Source organism: Danio rerio, chromosome 17 (genome assembly GCF_049306965.1).
Source record: "Danio rerio strain Tuebingen ecotype United States chromosome 17, GRCz12tu, whole genome shotgun sequence".
Lineage (NCBI taxonomy): Eukaryota > Metazoa > Chordata > Actinopteri > Cypriniformes > Danionidae > Danio > Danio rerio.
Window position 1 is genome coordinate 145,001 of NC_133192.1, and position 10,000 is coordinate 155,000.

Sequence of the window (10,000 nt, forward strand, 5' to 3'; positions counted from 1 at the left end):
CGGAGATATGCTCATTATAGCACGGTTCAGACGGAGATACGCTCATTATAGCACGATTCAGACGGAGATACGCTCTTTATAGCACAGTTCAGACGGAGATACGCTCATTATAGCACGGTTCAGACGGAGATACGCTCTTTATAGCACAGTTCAGACTGAGATACGCTCATTATAGCACAGTTCAGACGGAGATACGCTCATTATAGCACGGTTCAGACGGAGATACGCTGTGGTATAATGAGATCAGACAGAGATTTGCTCATTAGCTCTAAACCAGCAGATGTGTTTTTCTCTTCACCTTCTCCTGATCTCCTCCAGCTGGATCTTCCATGTTCTCACTCGTCCGGCTGCTGGTTTCCGGTTTCGGCTTCGCTGCTGCTTTCTGATGAGCTGGAACCTTCTTTACCGGCTCTTCCTTTGCTTTTCCTTTCTTGCCCTTCTTTGTTTTTTCCTCTTTGGTGGAACCTGCGGACTGTTGATCATGTACAGGGAGAGGTCAGCATTGACAGGAGGACTGCAGGAGTGTGTGTGTTCATGGGTAGAGGACAGTGTGTGTGTGTGTGAGTGTGTTGGTCATTAAACTAAAACTGACCCCCAGTATCTTCATCATCATCTCTCGGTCCTCTTCATCCTGGTCTTTGTATTTGTCCTTCATCTTCTTCAGTTTGTTCTGAAAAAAAAACACACATCACACTGATTCGCTCCTCCCGCTAACAGGTGCCTGTGTGAGTGTGTGTGAGTGTGTGTCTAACCCTCTGTCCTCTCTTCAGCGGTGCCGCGGCCGCTCCTCCGCTCTTGCTCGTGGGTGTTCTGCTGGCAGTCTCCGGCTGTTTCGCTTCTCCTTCCTCCAGATCTTCTGTGTTCTCCTGCTTCTGCTTCTTCTTCATGTCTCTGGTGACAGTAATCTGGTTAATGTGACGCTGTTCATCAGCTGATGCTCTGTACAAGGATTCAGCTGGAGTGTGACTGTCTCACCTGCGCTGTTTGGCCGTCAGGTGCTTCTTTACCTGCGTGTCTGTGTTCACCTGCAGGAATCATTCAGTCATGTGAATCGGTTCAGCTGTGAGAATGACGATGTTGTGTGTTTGGTGACTGTTGTGTGAGTGATGGTGTTGTTAGTGTAGGTGTGTGTTGAATGGTGTTGTAAGACAGAAGGTGTTGTGTGACTGATGGTGTTGTGTGTATGATGGTGTTGTGTGTATGATGGTGTTGTGTGTATGATGGTGTTGTGTGTATGATGGTGTTGTGTTTGATGGTGTTGTGTGTATGATGGTGTGTGTTTGATGGTGTTGTGTTTGATGGTGTTGTGTGTATGATGGTGTTGTGTGTATGATGGTGTTGTGTGTTTGATGGTGTTGTGTGTTTGATGGTGTGTGTTTGATGGTGTTGTGTTTGATGGTGTTGTGTGTATGATGGTGTTGTGTGTATGATGGTGTTGTGTGTATGATGGTGTTGCGTGTATGATGGTGTTGTGTGTATGATGGTGTTGTGTGTATGATGGTGTTGTGTGTATGATGGTGTTGTGTGTTTGATGGTGTTGTGTGTTTGATGGTGTTGTGTGTTTGATGGTGTTGTGTGTTTGATGGTGTTGTGTGTATGATGGTGTTGTGTGTATGATGGTGTTGCGTGTATGATGGTGTTGCGTGTATGATGGTGTTGCGTGTATGATGGTGTTGCGTGTATGATGGTGCTGTGTGTTTGATGGTGTTGTGTTTGATGGTGTTGTGTGTATGATGGTGTTGTGTGTATGATGGTGTTGTGTGTTTGATGGTGTTGTGTGTATGATGGTGTTGTGTGACTGATGGTGTTGTGTGTATGACGGTGTTGTGTGTTTGACGGTGTTGTGAGTATGACGGTGTTGTGTGTATGATGGTGTTGTGTGTATGATGGTGTTGTGTGTATGATGGTGTTGTGTGTATGATGGTGCTGTGTGTTTGATGGTGTTGTGTGTATGATGGTGTTGTGTGTTTGATGGTGTTGTGTGTATGATGGTGTTGTGTGTTTGATGGTGTTGTGTGTTTGATGGTGTTGTGTGTTTGATGGTGTTGTGTGTTTGATGGTGTCGTGTGTATGATGGTGTCGTGTGTTTGATGGTGGTGTGTGTATAATGGTGTTGTGTGTATGATGGTGTTGTGTGTATGATGGTGTTGTGTGTATTATGGTGTTGTGTGTATGATGGTGTTGTGTGTATGATGGTGTTGTGTGTATGATGGTGTTGTATGTATGATGGTGTTGTGTGTATGATGGTGTTGTATGTATGATGGTGTTGTGTGTATGATGGTGTTGTATGTATGATGGTGTTGTATGTATGATGGTGTTGTGTGTATGATGGTGTTGTGTGTATGATGGTGTTGTGTGTATGATGGTGTTGTGTGTTTGATGGTGTTGTGTGTATGATGGTGTTGTGTGTATGATGGTGTTGCGTGTATGATGGTGTTGCGTGTATGATGGTGCTGTGTGTTTGATGGTGTTGTGTTTGATGGTGTTGTGTGTATGATGGTGTTGTGTGTATGATGGTGTTGTGTGTTTGATGGTGTTGTGTGTATGATGGTGTTGTGTGTATGATGGTGTTGTGTGACTGATGGTGTTGTGTGTATGACGGTGTTGTGTGTTTGACGGTGTTGTGAGTATGACGGTGTTGTGTGTATGATGGTGTTGTGTGTATGATGGTGTTGTGTGTATGATGGTGTTGTGTGTATGATGGTGCTGTGTGTTTGATGGTGTTGTGTGTATGATGGTGTTGTGTGTTTGATGGTGTTGTGTGTATGATGGTGTTGTGTGTTTGATGGTGTTGTGTGTTTGATGGTGTTGTGTGTTTGATGGTGTTGTGTGTTTGATGGTGTCGTGTGTATGATGGTGTCGTGTGTTTGATGGTGGTGTGTGTATAATGGTGTTGTGTGTATGATGGTGTTGTGTGTATGATGGTGTTGTGTGTATAATGGTGTTGTGTGTATGATGGTGTTGTGTGTATGATGGTGTTGTGTGTATGATGGTGTTGTATGTATGATGGTGTTGTGTGTATGATGGTGTTGTGTGTATGATGGTGTTGTGTGTATGATGGTGTTGTGTGTATGATGGTGTTGTGTGTATGATGGTGTTGTGTGTATGATGGTGTTGTGTGTTTGATGGTGTTGTGTGTATGATGGTGTTGTATGTATGATGGTGTTGTATGTATGATGGTGTTGTGTGTATGATGGTGTTGTGTGTATGATGGTGTTGCGTGTATGATGGTGCTGTGTGTTTGATGGTGTTGTGTTTGATGGTGTTGTGTGTATGATGGTGTTGTGTGTATGATGGTGTTGTGTGTTTGATGGTGTTGTGTGTATGATGGTGTTGTGTGTATGATGGTGTTGTATGTATGATGGTGTTGTGTGTATGATGGTGTTGTGTGTATGATGGTGTTGTGTGTATGATGGTGTTGTGTGTATGATGGTGTTGTGTGTATGATGGTGTTGTGTGTATGATGGTGCTGTGTGTTTGATGGTGTTGTGTGTATGATGGTGTTGTGTGTTTGATGGTGTTGTGTGTTTGATGGTGTTGTGTGTTTGATGGTGTTGTGTGTTTGATGGTGTCGTGTGTATGATGGTGTCGTGTGTTTGATGGTGGTGTGTGTATAATGGTGTTGTGTGTATGATGGTGTTGTGTGTATGATGGTGTTGTGTGTATAATGGTGTTGTGTGTATGATGGTGTTGTGTGTATGATGGTGTTGTATGTATGATGGTGTTGTGTGTATGATGGTGTTGTGTGTATGATGGTGTTGTGTGTATGATGGTGTCGTGTGTTTGATGGTGGTGTGTGTATAATGGTGTTGTGTGTATGATGGTGTTGTGTGTATGATGGTGTTGTGTGTATAATGGTGTTGTGTGTATAATGGTGTTGTGTGTATGATGGTGTTGTGTGTATGATGGTGTTGTGTGTATGATGGTGTTGTGTGTATGATGGTGTTGTGTGTATGATGGTGTTGTGTGTATGATGGTGTTGTGTGTATGATGGTGTTGTGTGTATGATGGTGTTGTGTGTTTGATGGTGTTGTGTGTATGATGGTGTTGTGTGTTTGATGGTGTTGTGTGTTTGATGGTGTTGTGTGTTTGATGGTGTCGTGTGTATGATGGTGTCGTGTGTTTGATGGTGGTGTGTGTATAATGGTGTTGTGTGTATGATGGTGTTGTGTGTATGATGGTGTTGTGTGTATAATGGTGTTGTGTGTATGATGGTGTTGTGTGTATGATGGTGTTGTATGTATGATGGTGTTGTGTGTATGATGGTGTTGTGTTTGATGGTGTTGTGTTTGATGGTGTTGTGTGTATGATGGTGTTGTGTGTTTGATGGTGTTGTGTGTATGAGTGTGTTGTGAGTCTGACGGTGTGTGATCTCCCTGTAACGCACCTGTTGTGACTCCTGTGGGTCAGTAGTGTCAGTGTGTGCAGTCCTGTGGAGAAACAGACAGACAGAAAGAGAGTGGGACTCTGCAGTGTGTGTGTGTGTGTGTGTGTGTGTGTGTGTGTGTGTGTGTGTGTTGCTCAGTGAAGCGCAGATGCACCTGTTGATCTGCAGGTGTGACAGTGAGATGCAGGTGTCTGGAAAGCTGATCTGTGCTCCGGGATGCTCCTCCTCTGAGTCTGCAGCGTCCTCTACATCTGCAGCGCTGACCGCATCTTCATCTTCATCTTCATCCTCATCCTCATCCTCTCTACACACTCGCTGATCCTCCTCATCGTCCTCATCGCTTTTACACACCTGCTGCTCTTCATCATCATCTGCTGTCCGGCTGTCTGTATCCTCTTCCTCGTTCCCACTGTCTTCAGCTGAAACACACACACACACACACACGTTGATCATTGAAAGAGATGATGATGATGATGATGATGAAGAAGAACAGAGGACACACCCAGCAGCTCTTCTCCCTCCTCCAGGATCTCTGCGGTGCTGGTGGTGTCCTCCTCCTCCTCCTCCTCCTCCAGGGTCTTCATCTTGCGCTCTCCGCGATGCCTGAACACACTCTGATCGTCCACCTGCGCCGCGGAGAGGAGGAGGCAGAATGAGTCACATGTCAACATTACTACACTGCACCGTCACATGACCAGCTCAGCGCCGCTTTACCTTGAACAGGAACCCGAAGCCCATGATCAGGTATGAGGGAGGCAGGAAGTTCTTCTTGCCTGTGGAGAAGCAGCAGGAGTGTGTTTAATCTCAGTGTACTGACGCTCGGCTGATCTGAGAACAGCTGCTGTCTTCACCTCTGATCATGAAGCTCCCGGTGGTCAGATACTCCCCGCTCGGAGCCGTTTTGGACACCTGTGAACATACAGAGACAGGAGGAGGTGTTGAGGAAGGGCTGCAACCCGCTGACGGAGCTCACCCACTTCATCAGGAAACAGTCAAACGCCTAGTCTGAGCGCTCCAGTTCAGTTCAGTACGGTTCAGTTCAGTACAGTTCAGTTCAGTACGGTTCAGTTCAGTTCAATACCGTTCAGTTCAGTTTAGTATGGTTCAGTTCAGTACGGTTCGGTTCAGTTTAGTTCAGTACGGTTCAGTTCAGTTCAGTATGGTTCAGTTCAGTTCTGTTCAGTTCAGCTCAGTTCAGCTCAGCATGGTTCAGTTCAGTACGGTTCAGTTCAGCACGGTTTAGTTCAGTTCCGTTCAGTTCAGTTCTGTACGGTTCAGTTCAGTTCTGTACGGTTCAGTTCAGCTCAGTTTGGTTCAGTTCAGTAAGGTTCGGTTCAGTTCAGTTCAGTACGGTTCAGTTCAGTTCATTTCAGTTCAGTACGGTTCAGTTCAGTTCAATACCGTTCAGTTCAGTTCAGTACGGTTCAGTTCAGTACGGTTCAGTTCAGTTCAGTACCGTTCAGTTCAGCTCAGTTCAGTTCCGTTCAATTCAGCTCAGTTCAGCTCAGCACGGTTCAGTCCAACTCAGTTCAGTTCAGTTCGGTTCGGTTCAGTTCGGTACGGTTGAGTTCAGTTCAGTACGGTTTAGTTTAGTTCAGTATGGTTCAGTTCAGTACGGTTTGGGTCGGCTCTCCTTTATCAGGCATGTGTCTCCACAATGATACCCTTCTACTAGACGTGTGTTACGACAGAAAGCTGCGGTCGACATCATTCTCTCTGGATGTGAAGCTGCAGGTGTCGGTCACACTTCATACAAGAAGCAACAGGATTTGATCACAGCGGCAGGCTAATGCTAACGAGAAACAACCTCTCTAACGACTGTGCTTATATAAGACAGACCTGAACAGATGAACACACACAGACACATGCACGCGCACACACACACACACACACACACACCCATGCAGACTCAGAGATGCTTCATTACCTAAAGCTAAACAGCAGAGTCAGAGCAAACCTGTGTGTGTCTAATCCTCAGCAGCTCCTGTACCCTCATCCTGAAGTCATTCAGTGCTCAGTGAATAAATGAGTGAGTGAATAAGCGAGTGAATGAGTGAGTGAATGAGTAAGTGAATAAGCGAGTGAATGAGTGAGTGAATGAGTGAATAAGCGAGTGAATGAGTGAGTAAATGAAAGAGTGAATGAGTGAGTAAATGAGCGAATGAATGAGTGAGAGAGTGAGCGAATGAATGAGTGAGTGAATGAAAGAGTGAATGAGTGAGTAAATGAAAGAGTGAATGAGTGAGAGAGTGAGCGAATGAATGAGTGAGTGAATGAAAGAGTGAATGAGTGAGTAAATGAAAGAGTGAATGAGTGAGTGAATAAGCGAGTAAATGAAAGAGTGAATGAGTGAGTGAATGAAAGAGTGAATGAGTGAGTAAATGAGAGGATGAATGAGTGAATGAGTAAGTGAATGAGTGAATGAATGAGTACATGAGTGAGTGAATGAATGAGTGAATAAAAGAGTGAGTGAGTGAATGAGTTAGTAAATGAGTGAATGAATGAGTGAGTGAATGAGTGAATGAATGAGTGAGTGAATGAAAGAGTGAGTGAGTGAGTGAATGAATGAGTAAATGAGTGAGTGAATGAATGAGTGAATAAAAGAGTGAATGAGTTAGTAAATGAGTGAATGAATGAGTGAGTGAATGAGTGAATGAATGAGTGAGTGAATGAAAGAGTGAGTGAGTGAATGAATGAGTAAATGAGTGAGTGAATGAATGAGTGAATAAGAGTGAATGAGTGAGTAAATGAGTGAATGAATGAGTGAGTGAATGAATGAGTAAATGAGTGAATGAATAAATTAATGAATGAGTGAATAAAAGAGTGAATGAGTGAGTGAATGAGTGAGTGAATAAAAGAGTGAATGAGTGAGTGAATGAATGAATAAAAGAGTGAATGAGTGAGTGAATGAGTGAGTAAATGAATGAGTAAGTGAATGAATGAGTGAATAAAAGAGTGAATGAATGCGTGAGTGAATGAATGAGTGAATAAAAAAATGAATGAGTGAGTGAATGAGTGAGTAAATGAGTGAATGAATGAGTAAGTGAATGAATGAGTGAATAAAAGAGTGAATGAGTGAGTGAATGACAGTGTGTTCTAGTTTACAGTGATCATCAGTGTTCTGTAGCGCCTCCCTCTCGCACTTCCACACGCTTTTAAACAAACACATACACATGTGTGGACACTCACCTGATCGTGCTGAACCCACCACGCGCTGGTGATCACCTTAGCGTCCCACGCCGCGCTGTAGCACACAGCCATGGTAGCGGCCTCTGTGAGCGTGCGTGGAGGAACGGCCTCACCTGTGGAGGAGCAGAGCTGCAGGTAAAGCCGCGGCTCATCAGTAAACTCCGGCTGGCTCTCGGGCACACTCTGATGAACAGGGTGGTCCAATATGCATGCAAAGGTGATCTTAGAATTGAGAAACACGACTGACAAAATAACTGCGTTCACAACTTCACACGAGCAAAGCAGGAGAATACCGACTGAGAGGGGATCAGTGGCGCGAACAGCTGAGGTGATGCGATGTTCATAACGCCTGCGCGCTCCCGTTTCCTTTCCTGAAGCGTGTCTAGAAACACATCTGATGCGATCGCTTCTCTTTCTGATAGACTAGACCTACAGTGATGCTCCTGCACCCACAGCCCTGCTGCGTTCACCAGCCCCAGAGTTGAGTTACTGTCAGCAGCGCCAGTCGCTGTCGCTATGAAGAGCCCGTATTATGGGTTTTGAACATGCTCTTCCATGTAGTGTGAAACACAGCTCTCAGTGAAGTGAAGTATCCAGCTGAGGCTTACATCTGTTAGTGTTCAGTGTTTGAAACGGTGGATTCATCTATAAAAGAGTCGACTCATAGTGCTTCAGACGAGTCGCCTTGATAACGAGTCATTAGGTGTTTCGCCATGACGTACGAACGAAACCAAGTTATTCATGCCAAACACGGGAGATATGAAACCTGCGTCCCTGCCCTCTAACACACACACACACACACACACACACACACACACAGACACACACACACAGACACACACACAGACACAGACACACACACACACAGACACACACACACAGACACAGACACAGACACACACACACACACACAGACACACAGACACACAGACACACACACACAGACACACACACACAGACACACACACACAGACACACACACACACACACACAGACACAGACACACACAGACACACACACACACACACACACACACACACACACACACACAGACACACACACACACACACACACACAGACACACACACACACACAGACACAGACACACACACAGACACACACACACACACACACACAGACACAGACACAGACACACACACACACACACACACACACACACACACAGACACACACACACACACACACACACACACACAAGCACACAGTGACAGGAATGAGGAGGCATGTGGAGATCACGCAAACTCTAAATCAAGTCATTTCAGCATGTCAAAGTCATATTCATGTGTATAAATATATTTTTCCAACATTATCACTGTGGCTAGTGGACATGCAGAGTGGCCAGTCATGCTGGAAATCTACTAGCCACAGTGGCTGCTGGTCAAAACAGTGGCGTGTATAGTGAGCTGTAGAACTGTGATATTAGATTAGGCTGATGATGTAGATCAGTGGCTCTCAAACGTTTTTCATCAAGAACCACCTCAGAAAAAAAACGTCTCTCCAAGTACCATCAAATAGAGCAGTATTGAAATACAGTAGCTTGGTAGGCCCAGTAAAGCAGCTACAGCTCTGCACAGAAAAAAACAAAAAAGTGGCAGATCACCTCAGAAATACAGGCTTAACGTCACATATGGCATATTATTTACATCATTTTTGAACATTTTTAAATGTGTATAGCATGTACATGACATATTTTATTCCTCCACGTACCACTAGAAGGAAGCCTGCGTACCACTAGAGGTACACGTACCACAGTTTGAGAACCGCTGATGTAGAGCATGCTGTGAATAATCACACATGTGCAGATAACAGGGCTCATCCAGCAGATCAGGTGTAAATATTACCGTCCAACAATACTGAGCTCACAGCATGTGCTTATACTGACACCTGCTGGCACATCCAGATCACTGCATGAAGACCTGCTGCCGTTAGCGGCGTGCAGCTGCCGCACAGCCCAATGACGCTCACACACACATCACTACGCTGCTGTCACACACCTGATCCCTGCACTGCGGGTTGTTCAGGTCACTGCCGAGACATGGCGGCGGGCGTGACGCTACACTCAGTGGCATGTGCCGGTGGCGTCAGTCCGACAGATGTGGTGTCACGTCATGTTAAACTGGGTCTGGCAGATATAAACACTGTCTATGATGAAGGAACGCTCGCTCGTGCTTATTATGGGATGTTTCCTAAATAAGTAATGTACTGCACACTGTGTGACCTGACCCAGTTAATCTCTGACGTCCAGGAGACACACACACACACACACCTGACCTGACCTGACCTGATCTGGAGAATCATGTGTGTTATTTTCTCCCATTCAGTCATTTCAGAGCGGTCTGAGTGTGTGTGAGTGTGTGTGTGTGTGTGTGTGTGTGTGTGTGTGTGTACTCCTGCACTGCTCAC

At 45.2% G+C, this 10,000-nt stretch overlaps 1 protein-coding gene across 3 annotated transcripts in view; it reads right to left on the reverse strand.

The window, feature by feature from the left end:
* zgc:153813 overlaps positions 1-10,000 on the reverse strand; it is a 29,583-nt gene that overhangs the window by 1,976 nt on the left and 17,607 nt on the right. For 2 of the 3 annotated variants that reach the window (XM_073927533.1, XM_073927534.1), the window contains exons 18-27: positions 7,577-7,689; positions 5,239-5,296; positions 5,102-5,160; positions 4,890-5,013; positions 4,542-4,806; positions 4,388-4,430; positions 976-1,025; positions 753-891; positions 593-670; positions 299-472 (exon numbers count right to left, since the gene is read on the reverse strand). In XM_073927533.1, coding sequence (XP_073783634.1) covers positions 299-472; positions 593-670; positions 753-891; positions 976-1,025; positions 4,388-4,430; positions 4,542-4,806; positions 4,890-5,013; positions 5,102-5,160; positions 5,239-5,296; positions 7,577-7,689 — 1,103 coding nt within the window. 3 annotated transcript variants of the gene reach the window in all.